This window comes from Nannospalax galili, unplaced genomic scaffold (genome assembly GCF_000622305.1).
Source record: "Nannospalax galili isolate Female #2095 unplaced genomic scaffold, S.galili_v1.0 scaffold85, whole genome shotgun sequence".
Lineage (NCBI taxonomy): Eukaryota > Metazoa > Chordata > Mammalia > Rodentia > Spalacidae > Nannospalax > Nannospalax galili.
In genome coordinates this window covers 4,162,488-4,177,614 of record NW_008358866.1, presented here as the reverse complement: position 1 = coordinate 4,177,614, position 15,127 = coordinate 4,162,488, and the positions used below count along the sequence as shown (strand labels likewise).

General features: G+C 37.9%; 1 protein-coding gene across 2 annotated transcripts in view; it reads left to right on the top strand.

Annotated features, from left to right (window-relative positions):
- Steap4 (STEAP4 metalloreductase) overlaps positions 1–14,476 on the top strand; it is a 26,458-nt gene extending 11,982 nt beyond the window's left edge. The window contains exons 2-6 of one of the 2 annotated variants that reach the window (XM_008822509.2): positions 6,855–7,312; positions 8,232–8,759; positions 10,066–10,230; positions 11,528–11,798; positions 13,570–14,476. In XM_008822509.2, the coding sequence (XP_008820731.1) occupies positions 6,857–7,312; positions 8,232–8,759; positions 10,066–10,230; positions 11,528–11,791 (1,413 nt within the window). In that variant the 5' untranslated portion in view covers positions 6,855–6,856 and the 3' untranslated portion in view covers positions 11,792–11,798; positions 13,570–14,476. Of the gene's footprint in view, positions 1–6,854; positions 7,313–8,231; positions 8,760–10,065; positions 10,231–11,527 lie in introns of both variants that reach the window. The other variant, XM_029558360.1, reaches the window with a different exon arrangement.
- Positions 14,477–15,127: the final 651 nt, after the last annotated feature.

Sequence of the window (15,127 nt, the reverse complement as noted above, 5' to 3'; positions counted from 1 at the left end):
TAGTATCTAGGGCTTCGGGAAGAGTTTTTTAATCAAAAGGATGAGGCATAAAATAAAATAGGCAATAAATTGGATTTCATGAAATTTAAAAAAGTTTTTCTATGGATGACCCCATAAGACACAAAAGAAAAAGCAAGCTATAGGCTAGGAGAAAGATAGATAGATAGATAGATAGATAGATAGATAGATAGATAGATAGATAGATAGATAGATAGATAGATAGATAGATAGATAGATAGATAGATAGATAGATAGATAGATAGATAGATAGATAGATAGATAGATAGATAGATAGATAGATAGATAGATAGATAGATAGATAGATAGATAGATAGAGAATGAGAATGAGTCCAATTAGGAAATGGGCAAAAAACTGGATATGGTAGTTTACGCCTGTAATCCCAGCACTCGGAGGCTGAGGCAGGAAGCTTATACAAGTATGACACTACCCTGAGCTACAGAGAGCGTTCCAGGCCATGTTGGTCTACAATGAGAACCTATCGCCTTGAAGAAGGAAGAGAAGGAGGAAAGGAGGGAGGGAAGGAAGGAAGGAGGGAGGGAGGGAGGGAGAGAGGGAGGGAGGGAGGGAAGAGTGGAATGGAAAGAAAACATGAAGCAATTTCCCACCAAAGATGAGATGTGGATGGCATGTAAGTACGTAAAAAGATGTTCAATATCATCAGCCAGTAGGGAATTGCTCATTAAAGCCACATTGGAATATCAGAGTGGCTAAAATAAAAAATACTGGAACTCATAAATTGCTATCAGGAATGTGGAACAGCCCAGTCATTCTGGAGAACATACAACTGAATATAAACTTAGCCTACAACCTGGTAATTGCACTGCTGGGCCTTTATCCCAGGCAAGTGGAAACTTATTGTCACACAAAAACTTGTACATGAATGTTCGATGTCCAAGTTGGACAAATAAAATGTCCTACATTAGATGAAGTTTTAATCAGGGCTGGGGTGTGACTCAGTGGTGTACCCTCGTGTGCATCTCCTCCTACACGCACAGACACAGACACACATATGCACACACTGACAGCTGCCTGCATGATCTTCAAAGTCATCTCTTCCACGTTTGCAGCTGCATCATTGGATGTTAATCCTTAACCTATGTAAACACTCCTGTGAGATCACTTGGTCTACCTTGTCTCTTCTCTCAAGGAACCTCTTTGAAGGAGATGCATCCATTGGAGGTCAACCAGTCCTGGAGGTTTTTCAAGCTAGGAGATACTGCTGTTCTTTCCTGTTACATACCTGAGGGTCATGTGGTACCCATAGGATGGACAGAACTCTGTGTTGCTTTAACTATTTTAACCCATCTTGCCTTTAGTGAATACTCTTCCTTACCACCTTTCTTATTATTTGTTTCTTTTATCCTACATATAAAAGTAAAATAGAACTAGGAAACTTTTTAAAAGTCTAAACAAGAAACCTTACCACTTCCATGAATCCATGTTTACACAAAGCTATTTTGAGGTACAAATAAGTCTGACATGGGTGTGGTAGCCCTGTTTATGTAATACTTAATTGTAAAAGACACCCTAAATCTGATTTCCTTTGTGGTTGGAGTATGTGCATATATCTTATTTCTGAGAACTCCCAATAGAATGTTTTTTCAAGAGCTCAGAATTAAATTGCTCTAAAGAATTGCTGACTTTCAGCAATTATTATTTGCTTCATCATGCCAGTTATGGTGACCTTAGGTCTGATAATATTTTTCATCAAAAATAGTGTATTATGCGGTTGCTTTGCAAATAGACCCACGACAAAGGATTATGGGGGGCTTGATTCTAGAAGCCATGACCAGGGAACATGGGAAAGAGTACAAGAGGGAGGAAAGTTAGCTACAGTTACAGATAATGAGTGCTCTGTTCCACTGGGGCCATGTGAAGAGCCTTTAGAAATGTGTCGGATTGTGTGCATAAGATAGAGGAAGCTCTTGTCCACAGAGCCCTGCTCCCTGTTGGTTTATGATGGCCCCATGGGTTGCTCATGTCTAAATGCTAAGCAGGCACAGGTCTCAGAAAAGCCCCAGGACAAGACTCAAGATGTACACAATACGAGACCCAAAACTGAGTTTCTGTTGGGCAGTGGGAGCTGAGCTTCTACCCAGAGACTGAAAATAGAGCCAGGGAGATTTAAAATGAAGCACAAGATGTGGCCTACAAAATATCAATTTCAAGTTTCTATAAGTTACACAAGGAAAAAAGAATGATCTGATGAATAAACTATATTTCCCTTTATTAAATCAAGTGGTGATGTTTGAATATCCCCTAATCATTTTTGTAGCTTCAGTTTGTTCAGTGACACATCTGAGATTTTGAGAGTAAATTTCTTTTATTTTTATTGATTTCTGAGAATTTAATACAATGTATTTTTATCATATTCAGAACTCCCCCTCTCTGCACCCCCCACTCTACTACCCCCTGCTCGATCTCATGCCCTCTAGGCATATGCACTCTAATGTGTGCCCCCCAAATGCCCTTCGGTATATGTCCATCCCCTGAAGCCTGGTCATCCAACCCAGCATTACACCCGTAAAGAAAACTGATTCTCCTTCTCCCAGCAGCTTCAATTGCCAATGGTATCTCAGTTGGGGGTGAGTCTTCTTGCCCACCTGCTGACCTCTGGGTTGGGATTTTGTCAGGTTTGAGCCTGAATAACTCCTGTGTATGTTGTCATAATTGTTGTGAGTTCATGTGAGTAATTGCCCTGCTGCGACCGGAAAACACTGTTTCCTTGTAGTCATTCACCACCTCTGGTTCTTAAAACCTTCCTACCCCCCTTCTTCCTCAATGCTCTCTGAGCCTTGGAGGAGAGGGTGTGATATAGGAGAGGGTGTGATATAGAAGGTGTGATTCAGGGCTAAGCACCCCAAAGTCTCTTATTCTCTGCACATTAATCAGTTGTGGGTCTCTGTGTTAACTGTCAGCTGCTGCAAAAAGAAGGTTTTCTGTTGAGAGTTGAGATATGAATAATCTATGGGTATAACAGTCATAAGGAGTTGGCTTAATCCTGTGTCCATTTAGCAAAACAATAGTAGTAGGTCATGGTTTGAGACTTTTCTAGCCACAGGTTCCTAAGCTTGAAAATAGTACCATTTATGGGCTCCATCTTGGGAAGTGGGCCTTAAATCCAACAGACACTGGTTGGTTACTCACATAACATTCATGCCACTATTACACCAGTAGGCATATCACACCAAGCCAGCTGTTGTAGCTCACAGGGTTCACAGCTGGGCAAGACTGATGATTACTTTTCTCTTCCAGTAGCATGCATAGCAACTTCCAACGCTATGAAAGCTGGCTAGTTAGAGATAAACCTTTGAAGTCAATACCAGCTTGCCATCTCCTTGTTCATTCTACAACTCATATTTGTAATGTCTTCAGCAATAGGATCTTAACGTCAAGTTCTGGTGGGCAAATAACTTTAAGAAGCTTCTCTAAGAAATAGGCTTCTAGGCCAAGCGTGGTGCCACACACCTTTAATCCCAGCACTTGGGAGGCAGAGGCAGGCAGATCTTGGTGAGTCAAAGGCCAGCCTGGTCTACATAGTGAGTTCCAGGACAGCTGGGGCTACAAGGAGACCCTGTCTCGAAAAGACAAAAAAAAAATAAAAATAGGCTTCTATATGACTCTTCCAAAAGGCCTATAATTTTTAATGGTTGGGGTAACAGTTCAAGTATGTTACCTAGGACTGCCAAGATGTATCATAAGTGAAAAATACTAAAATAAAATATGACAAAATTATAAATAAAAGAAATTTATGCTTTATCCACTTCTTCATTTGCATTTTGATAAACCCATATGATCTAAAGCCATAGGATTTCATTTAAAAAAAGCAAGTAGGGAGAGTAAGCACTTCCTGATCATTGAACTCTAGTTCAAATTATCTTTGCATACTTAAAATAATTACAGTTATAAGCCAGACATGCTGGCACATGCCTTTAATCCCAGCACTGGGGAGGCAAAGGAAGAGAGATCTCAAGATCCAGGCCAGTTTTGTCTACATAGCAAGTTCCAGGAAGACCCTGTCTCAAAACAAAAAAAAATTAGTTATATAAGCATAACTTATGTCCAATTTATAGACTTTATGTGAATATTAATTAGATAATTAATACATTAAATTTCTTAGATAACTGATAGATTAAATAACCTATTAAAGATAGCTTATTGAACATTTATGTCTCAGGAACTTTTTTGAGTTACATGAATTATAGCAAGTTAGAATGAATTAAGACAGTGGCCAAATAGTCCAAATAGTTTGGAATCACAATGAGAATATTCCAATAAAGAAATAAGTAATCTTATTGCAAGACACTGGCAACTTCATTAATTCTATAATTTGTCTGCAAATGTTCATTCATGTGAGAGAAGAATATTGGTATAAAATTGTAAAGATAAAGGAAAAATGAGGAGCTGGGTAGTCAGAGCTTTGACATACAAAGCAGTTTTTCAGAAAGGAATAATTAAAGTTTCAGTCATTAGTTTGAAGATTTAAAAATAGTTAACTTATTAACAAATACCCAGCACTCTGTAACTTAAATTTGCTATATAATAGTTTGCATTCACAGATGCTACTAAATTTGTCAAAGGCACAACTGTATTTGCCATGAAGAGCCCAGGTCATCTACAGGTGCTTTCCCACATGTGGTCATGCCCTTCTCTGTTACCTGCTCAGTATATCACTGGCTCATTTATAAAATGATACAGTTGATGTGCTTAATTAGATTATTCACAGTTTCTATGGGAGTACAGGAAAATCCTGTATTTCCTGTTTCTCTCTCCCATGAATTCCTAGTACAAAGATCTAAATGGACTGCTTATCATACAATTATACAACTTCAGATAAACTCAGGTAAGATTATAGGTTTTTTCATAATCTTAAGTGGTAAAGAAAAGTTCTGAAACTCACACAAAAAGAATAATAATAACAATGCAAGCTGCACATATGTTCTAGGATTTGCACAAAAGTTACGATGTAATGACTGACTAGTGATTATGTTTAGTGTGGGAATTCCAAGTCAAACTCAATGAGTTTTACTGTTAACTTATTTGAATGAAAGAAATAATGTCTTTAAACAACATCCTCTCTACTACTTTCCTGCTCTTTCCCTTGCCAATTGATTACTCTTTAATCATTCAGCTTCCTCTGAAAGTTTCAACTAAGAATTGAAAAAAAATTTGAAGTTCAATCCTGAAAGAAGAAATACTATCCTTCAGAAGAATAGATAGTAACCTAGATTATTGTGACAGCCAATCTCTTTGTATGTGTCATTGTAATTGGTCATGATACCTCCCACCAACTTAGCCAGAATGTGTCTTCCAAGTTAATCTGTGTGAATGCAATGGTGATGCATGTCTACCTGTGGGCCAACTTCCCTTGCATGGCCTTCCTCATAATGACACAGTAGGAGATCCCCCATTCTGCAACACAGGGCAGGCAGAGAGACCACCAACGTGATGGGGTCTATGTCATGTGTCTTCTTGTTCTCCACCACAGGAGTGACAATATTGACCCCTGCCAGAGGGACAGGCAGTCTCTTAGTGAGGATGTCCCCTCTGGTCAGCAGCTTTCTCCCCAGCACAGGCCAATAGCCTCTGCTTCTCCCGCTTTGTCTCTGGCCTGTAGTTGTGGGTGAGCTTAAACAGCTAGGTCTGGGTGAACTTGTTAATTGAGGATGGCACTTTCTTTAGAGAGGACAGCCCTTTGCCACTGCAGCTGGATGTGTTGGGGGTCATTTGACCAAGCCAGTGAGGTCTATTTTGAGCTGGATGTCCTGTCTAATGCCAAAGAACTTGGGCCTTTGCTCAAACAGAAGATTCACCAAGTTTTTGGCTTCCTGCTTCTACACAACAGCAGGGACCAGGCCACCTCATCCCCTTGACTTTCTTTCATCATCTTGATACACTGGAGAAGAAAGGGAAACTTCAGTTTTTGAATATCAATTTTAATTGGATTCCAAGACAAGGTGTCCAATTGTTTTCACTATTGTTGTTGTTATTATCTTATGGTTTCTACATTAAAATTTGATCATCTACAATCCCTTTTGAATATCTATATTTCTAATTTCTTTTACTAGAACTTCCAGAACAAAAATAACCAAAGTGGTGATTGAAGACTTATTTGCCTGATTTCTGAGAAATGTTACCAGTGATTCTTTTTTGAGCATGATACTGGATTTTAGGTTGAGGTAGATACTTTATATATGCTGTCTTCTTTTAATATGAATAAAGAATAAATTTGAATTTTAACATCTATTTAGCATATATAGATATGACGTTTTTACCATAAATTTTCTAATATGGTAAGTTTTTTAATAGATTTTTCTAACATTGAATTTATAGAGCTAACCTTTTTATTCCTGGAGTAATCCTTATTTGACTAATGAGTACTTTCTCTTAAAAGCTGCTGGATTCTGTTTGCTAATGTTTCACTTTGGATTTTTCTATCAGTGAACATAAATGAAGTGGCCTGTAATTTCTTTATTTGCACCTTCTTTATCTGACTTGGGGAATTTCTGAACCAAGAATTCAGTAAATGTAATAGTACCATTGCAATGTAGATCCATACTTTAAAATGTCCCCAAGTAAGTGTCTTGGCTTTTCACTGTACCTCATTATCCAAAAGAAGTTAAATTTTTTTGCCCATGATTTTATTAAGTAGAATATATGTGAAAACATGTGACAATTTTACTTCTACCTAATTTGAGAGGGAATACATTCAAGATTACTAGAAAGTTACTTACAGTAGGTCCTGGCTATGTCTTCTTAATTTTTCCATGCACAGGGCATTTATATTCTGGTGGGTTTTATGTTTATTTGTTTGGTTTTGTTTGTTTTTCAGTGATGGAGAAAACGTGCACAGATACACATCTTCTTGCTATGAATTCCTCAGAAAAGCAAGAGACTGTCTGTATTTTTGGGACAGGGGATTTTGGGAAATCACTGGGAATTAAAATGCTTCAGTGTGGTTATTCTGTTGTTTTCGGAAGTCGAAATCCCCAGATGTCCAGCCTTCTGCCCAGGGGTGCAGAGGTCTTAAGCTATTCGGAAGCAGCCTGGAAGTCCGACATCATAATCCTAGCCATGCACAGAGAACATTATGATTTCCTCACAGAGATAATTGAGATTCACAATGGGAAAATATTGGTAGATGTCAGCAACAACCTCAAAATCAATCAGTATCCAGAATCTAATGCTGAGTATCTTGCCCAGTTGATGCCAGGATCCCACGTGATAAAAGCATTTAACACCATCTCAGCCTGGGCTCTCCAGTCAGGAACATTGGATGCAAGTCGGCAGGTAAGAGTAAATGAATTTGCATTTGGTCTTTTAAAAAAATGAATCTTTTTTATTACCTTTTTTATTATTCCAAAGCGAGGCAATTTTAAACACATTTTTCCAGAAATAACTTGCAATAGGTTACATAAAGATATATATACAATGAAGTTTAAGGGGGGAAATAGGAATAAGAAATCAAAGACCAAAGGATTTACCAACAGAAAAAAAAAAAACTGAGTTAATGGAGACCTTCGTTATTCCACCAAAGTTGACCCCCATGTTGGCAAAAGTGAATCTTTTTTTTTTCCAGATGTCTCTCTGTTAACTCTCTGCCCTGTAAAAGTGAATCTTTTGATGTGCACTTACCTCAAAGACTCTAAAATACAATTCCAAAATTAAATACCTAATAAATAGCTCATTTTTAAAAATTATGTACCAAGGTACCTTTCTTGGACTTGACCAAGTGTAGTCTACTGTTGTGATTCATTTCCCACTGTTTACACGTTCTACTTTTATGAATAGCTGGATGGCACCCAATGATGTAAGAACCTGGCGTCCTCTTGTCAGTGCTAAAAAACTGCCAGTAGCTTGTTGACTCATTTTCCACTTGCATAAAACTGGTCCCATTTATGCCCCGAGATGAGCAGTAGTTATAAATGATATGGCACACACAATTCAGAATAAAGGTGAGACTACTACTCCCATTGCAGAGAATCTCATCTTATAACAACGCAATGTGCCTAAAATCATCCTCTTGGTCTTTCACTGTCTAGCACACACATGAAAGTTTAAAAGCATCGTCTTATTCAATACATTAATTCTATGGGTTTGCTTGGAAACAAGAAAAAATGGGCTATTTTTCCACATGGTGCTTATGTAGACTTTAAAAATAATTTTTAAATAAAGAAAAACTAATAAATACAGAATTATTTTAACTCAGGTGTTTGTCTGTGGAAATGACAGCAAAGCGAAGCACAGAGTGATGGACATTGTTCGTGCTCTTGGACTCACTCCATTGGATCAAGGATCTCTCATGGCAGCCAAAGAAATTGAGAACTACCCTCTGCAACTGTTTCCAATGTGGAGGCTCCCTTTCTATTTGTCTGCTGTGCTGTGCGTCTTCTTCTTTGTCTACTGTGCTGTAAGAGAAGTGATCTACCCTTATGTGTACTCAAAGACAGATAATACATTTCGCCTGGTTATTTCCATTCCAAATCGTGTCTTTCCAATAACAGCACTGACACTACTTGCCTTGGTTTACCTCCCTGGTGTTATAGCTGCCATTCTACAGCTCTACCGAGGTACAAAATACCGCCGATTCCCAGACTGGCTTGACCACTGGATGCTTTGCAGAAAGCAGCTTGGCTTGGTAGCTCTGGGGTTTGCCTTCCTTCACGTCATCTACACACTTGTGATTCCTATTCGTTACTATGTGCGATGGAGGTTGAGAAACATAACCATTACTCAGGTAAATCTCTACTCATTTGAATTCCCCTACCCGTTAAATCAAAATGGAATCTTGTTCTACCACATTCCATCTTACAATGAAAGAAAATTGCACTCCTAAGCATATTTTTGTCCATTTTTGTTTTGTGAGACAGGATCTCATGCAGGCCAGGCTGGCCTCAGACTCCTGCTTTTCCTGTGTCCACCTCCAAAGTGCTGCAGGAGTGCACCACCACACCTGGCCTGCATCTTTATTTTTTAAAGTATCAAGAATCTGAATCTGGGATTTTTTTTCATGAATCTGATTGCAATTTCATGGACTACTGCAAATAAAAGTTAGATTCCCAGGCTCACTTGGATCAAAATCTTTAATCCCAGGAGATAGTAAGAAACTGGCAGATTTGAGGCTCAGGAAACTTAATGACATACTTGAAGTCCTTTGGGTGAGAGTTAATGAACACAAACACATATGTTTTTCAAGCTTCTGTTTTTATGCTTGTTACTTCCTTTTGGAAGTCTAAACTGCTGTCTTCTAACTATGGATCTGCTCAAGCACGTGCCATACCAATACAAACAAATTCACCAAAGGGTGCTTATAAACCCATTATTGTTTGACTTCTGAGAAGTTTTCCTCAGTAATCGGAAAACTAAACAATTCTGAATAAATATCATATGTTGTCTTATCAGTGCTAAAAAGGCAGCTCAAGGAGTCTCACAGTGCTTACAGTAGCAGTACTCTAAGTCTGTTCTAGTTTAGAAATAAATGGTTTTGATACATCTTACAACAGTCTCAAAGATTATTAGTCAATAACTCACTGGCAATGTTTCTATGAGTATTTTTAGGTTATTTCCCTAACAAATGCATGAATGTCATACCGCCCAAACTGTGGTATGACAGACTTACTGCTATACTGTGACATAATCATAATGAAAGACCCAGACTTCCTGTGTGTGAGACTAATCAGCATATAAAACTGAAAAACAAAATTTCGATGTCATTGTTTGAAAACACCATGTTTGTTGGGGAGATAAAAGGCCGTGTGCTAAAGAAGGTTAAAATAAATGTTGACTTTGTTTTAATATTTATAGGGCAAGTTAAAACTGCCTACATGACTCCTAGAATCAAGAATTATAATAAAATCTCAGCAGAATCAATTACTTTTTCTGCCAAAAACATTCAAATATATTTTTCTAAAACGATTTCTAAGTGATTAATAAAAACTGCTATGCAATCTGCTCTGTGTGTATAATACATGTGGAGGTATGTTTCAATCCCCTGTAAAGTAGAAAGTATAAGGACTATAATTTTTTAGTTTATATTTTTTTAGGTTCTGGCCAACAAGGACAACACATTTAGTACCTCTTCAGCCTGGCTCAGTGATTTGTATGTGGCCCTGGGAATCCTGGGATTTTTTCTGTTTGTTCTCCTGGGAATCACTTCCTTGCCATCAGTGAGCAACATGGTCAACTGGAGAGAGTTCCGATTCATCCAGGTAAGGACTTCAGGGCTTACACTTCTGGATACTACAAAATGAACATAGCTTTTACAAATATTCTAGTTTTTCTCTCCTCTCGTGCCTTGTTTTTCATTTACTCCATCACTTCCTTGGGAATCTCATTAAAACTTCACATTAGAAAGCAAACTCAGGCACTAACAGGCAGATTCAATAATGATTTGATTTCCTGGTGGGACTATTTTGCCGAGATTCCTGGCTATTTGCAGAGATACAGCCAAGTGTAAAGAGTGGAGACTACCAAGAGCTATTAACTGTGTATGGAGACGTACTGAGTAGAAGGTGGAAAGAAACCCAAAGACAAAATTTCACCTTCTGAATTCAGCCTTACAATATGGCCATGTAGATGAGAAAAAGCAGATGCTATAACAACATTTAAAAGCTTCAAAGCAAAATTTGATAGATATCATCATGCTAGATGTATTTCTAGTCCGTAAGAGGGAAATTTGTTTTTCCACATATTAACCACTAGACACCTCATTAAAGGTAATAACTATTCCTGGAGATCAGTGAACCTCACAGGATGACACACCTGAAGAAAAAGAAGCATCACCCAGGGAATTGTCAGGCCATACAGTTCCAGGCCACACCCAAGCTAGCAATCAGAAGCTCTGGAGAGGGAGCCCAGCAGGTTGTTCTAACAAGCCCTGCAGATAATTCCCACGCATGCTCACAGGGAAGCAATATATGAAAACAAACCATTAATAATTGAATTTAGGTTTGGCTAGCAAATTCTACAATTTCTGCTAGAGACCAAATGTAGCCCAATTCAAGGAATTAAGACAGAAAGAAGCACTGAACTTTAGAATTTAGGCCCTCCACAAACAAAGTTAAGTTTGGCAATTATTCTTTATTGTGATAAAAATCAGCTAGCATCTTCTTTTGACCAGTAACATAGAGTAATGCAGAGATTCTTAAGGTCATATTGATCTGACCTCTAGATAGGATGATAAATAAAAGAATTTTCACTGAGTACCAAAACATTGTATATCATTGTCTTCTAACTTAGAAGAGTTTACTCCTGAGAAACTTTTCTACCAAGCCAGGTTAAGGTAAAGCTACCATGTCATTTATAAACAAAAATCTTTTCATATTTTTAATGAACCATCAACATGAAGAAAGACTATACTCTCCTAAACTTAGCAGTGTCCTAAATATTATAATAATATAAATATTTGTGGTTATTGACAAATAAACTTCATTAGTTTAGAGTGTTTCACTTTTAAATGTGAGTAATATTAATGCCCATGGTTTGTTTGTTTTTTCTTGTTTATAGTCCAAACTGGGTTATCTTACCCTCATCTTGTGCACAGCCCACACCCTGGTGTATGGAGGGAAGAGATTCCTCAGCCCTTCCATTCTAAGATGGTATCTTCCTTCGGCCTATGTGTTAGCTCTCATCGTTCCTTGCACAGTGCTGGTGATAAAGTTTATCCTCATCATGCCGTGCGTAGACAAGACCCTGACACACATCCGCCAGGGCTGGGAAAGGAATTCAAAATGCTCGAAATCAGCATTGAACGGAAAATCAGATCTCTAAAACAAAGGTGAATTTGCCAGGATTTCTGAACTACAGTATTGAATGTTTAGAGAAGAATGATGGGTCCTGTTAAGAAATCTTTTTCTCTCATCATAGTCAGAAGTTTATCAATGCAGAAAGAAATGTTGCCTGACTTTGAAAAACTAAAATTGGAAGGAAACATTACTTCACCTCAGGGCAGTGATGAATCTGTGTGAGTCTCTGTGGCTTCTTTTCCCAGAAGCCCAGGAGCTGCCACTGTGGTAAGATTTGCAGATTCACACTAAGAAGCTTCTTAATTGTGGGCAACATGAATGATGTAACGTTTTTGCAAAATCCAGGAATCGTGTATGCAACTTCCTTCTCTAATTTAAGGGCTGAGGTAAGTGAAGGAAAAAGCAACAGTGGTGGTTAGGCTTAGAATGCCTAAAGAAGAGTCCCAAGTGAAGTAAAAGGAATGAGATTTTTGTTTGTTTGTTTCTTTAATGGAAGTAATGGTGATCACAAACATTGTCATACTGATTATGGTTGTTTGTGGTACAACACTAAGAATCAAAGACAGGGCTTTCTGCAGACTAAACAAATGCTATGTTTCTGAGCTACATCTCCAGCCTTGCCATAGTGAATTCTATAGTCATATGAACCCCTTGACCCCTTGAGTTTGCTTTTTAATATGGATGTTTACTATTGGGAAATACTTCATAGTGAAAAAAAAATCACAGTTGGAGGTAATCATTCATTGTCTGCATGGACATCTATATTTGTTGTTAGAAGATTCTTCCTCTATAAGGACTGGGTAGAGGAGAGACTAAGCGTGGCGAGATGTCCATTTGGATTTTTCAATGAGTACTATGCAAGAAGGAACTGATAAAGGCCCTTACATAAAAGGTCAAGCAAGCCAGAATTTCAGCTAGCAAGCTAAGTCAATACTATAAAGTTTCACTACTCACAGTTTGGTATTAGCTAGGTATTGTGGTATGCATAAATTTTATATTCCAAATATTGTTCAATGTTAATCATCTGTGAAATTAATTTTTAGTATAAAAGTGTAATTTCAATAATCTGTCTCAGTCCATTATAATTTGAAGCAGTAAATTTAAATTATCTAAAACTGTAAATTTGACAAATACATAGATAAGAAAGAAGGCTGGAAAGTCTCTGCTGAGAGGTCTGAGCTGTGGTTGTCGCATGAGATTTGCTTTGTTCTCAAATCTTTGCTAAAGGGGACTGGTCTGGCTCTCTGTGTGGATAGTGCCTTTTCCAAGGTGATCTTCAGCAGGATTAACCTTCCTAGCTCAAACATGGAGCTAAAAGGAGATTTTTGCACCTTCTTTCCACGTATCACTGAAATAACTAAAAGGAATTAGGTTTAACATTTTTCTGCTTAATCTATAAAGGTTTTTTATTTTTTCATTTTAACATTTATTGTCACATGTTATACATAACATCATACAAAATGATTTAAATGTATTACAACATTGCTCACAATCCATATTTTTCTATAAAGGTTTTATTACATAAAAATGAGCATTTAACTATTGCCCTGAATATATAATATATATCCAGCTTTTACTAAAACAAAAATTGAGATGTTTTTATACTAACAACACATTTCTGTATTCTTTAGAATATTTGCCAAGAGTCAAGATTAAAAAATTAAAATAGTATTTGATAGCATGTTGTATATTGCAGTTTCTAATGCGACCTCATCAACCCAGTGGCACTGGATAAGGGTAGTTGACTTTATCACACCATTACAGATTTGGGGTTTTACTTCAACTTTGTTTTCTCATAAATAGCTACAATGGTTTGAAGGATATGCTCCTCTAAATTATCTTCGATCACCCAAGCAACTGAAAGGCTCTGAGAAGAGCTGGTGCATGTGGGGCCAACCCTGGAGCATCAGTGAAGATTCTTGGAAGCATCACTACTTATCCATGTTGCGCAGAACATCCAAGGGTACTGGGGCTGGCCGGAACATTGACTGATTAAGCTAAAACACCATTTCAGTAAGATTCCAGTTTCAATAGGAGCCATATCCATCATGAAAAATAGAACATAAAACACTCTACTGTTTGTAAAATGCTCTATCAAGGTACCTAATAAAAACATCCATTATGCATGAAATTAAAGAGAGCCCTGGTTGGTTTGGGCATAATAGTTGTGTTGCCAGGCTTGACCTTTGGCCACAACCACAAAAGCTCTGAGCCCCACCAACTGGTCAGAGAAAGACAAAGTTCTTCCATCCTTCACAACACCATTCCCTACTGCTCAAAACAGGGCCAAGCTGGACCGTGTTAACAGGTGGAGAGAATGAGTTTTGAACAGATGGAAATTGATATGTTGAGTGACCTATATTTCTTTTAACAGAGACAAATTGTTCTACATAAAAAAGTTACACTAAGAGGGGCATGGCCGCAGACACCTGTAATCTCCAGTGGGAGGATAAAGGTCAACCTAGGCTACTAAGACCTTGTCTCAAAAAAAAAGAGCCAAAATAAATATAAGAAGAAAAGTTACTTCTTTACTGTTTGTATGATTCCTGTATTCTAGGATTTTTTTTTTCATTTTTAATTATTTTATTCAGTTTTTGTGCATTTCATATAATACATCTTAATCAAATTTAGACACCCCTCCTTCCGGCTACCCACCCCTCATAGCCCCACACACACACAAGCTATCAGGTAGTCTGTCATATATGTTAAGTCCTATCTGGTCAAGCATTTCTATCTGGGTGTATGCTTCCTCCATGTTTAGGGATGGCAGTTGTGGTAAATATGTACTCAGTAAACATTACTTTTCAAGTATTTTCCAGTTTTGTTTAATTCTGGTTTTGACTCATTAACATCCCAAGGAAAATAACTGAAAAGTTTTAAATGGCAGTAGTTAAAGCATCTGGAGGTAAAAATACTTCCGGGATAAGGAAAAGGGGAGGGGAGCGTGGATTTGAAGCTCATGCGGCGTCTTGCATCTTCACGCACTGCAGTGGTCTTCAGGGGCTTCAGTGTAATTCTCAGACACAGTGCTTTGACTAGCTAGATAAGAGAAAGTTAGACTAGCCTGGACTTTAGTGAGAGTTAGAAAAAGTTGTTTTCCTTCCCCAGGCAGATGCCACCAGAATAGATCTTGACAAACAGTCTTTGGGTTGGATTCAAACTGTGAGATCTGGCATTAAATGCTCTGCACAACTGAAGGGCAGCAGCCTTAATGGGTGTTATCAGCTTTCAAAAGCAAAATGAAACTGACATGAAAAGGGCTGGCAACCTGGGATAAACTAGACACAAATGGGAGCAGCCCTGCCTGAAACCTACTTCAACTAGAAATGTATCAAGTGTTCCTCATACATCTATTGCTCAG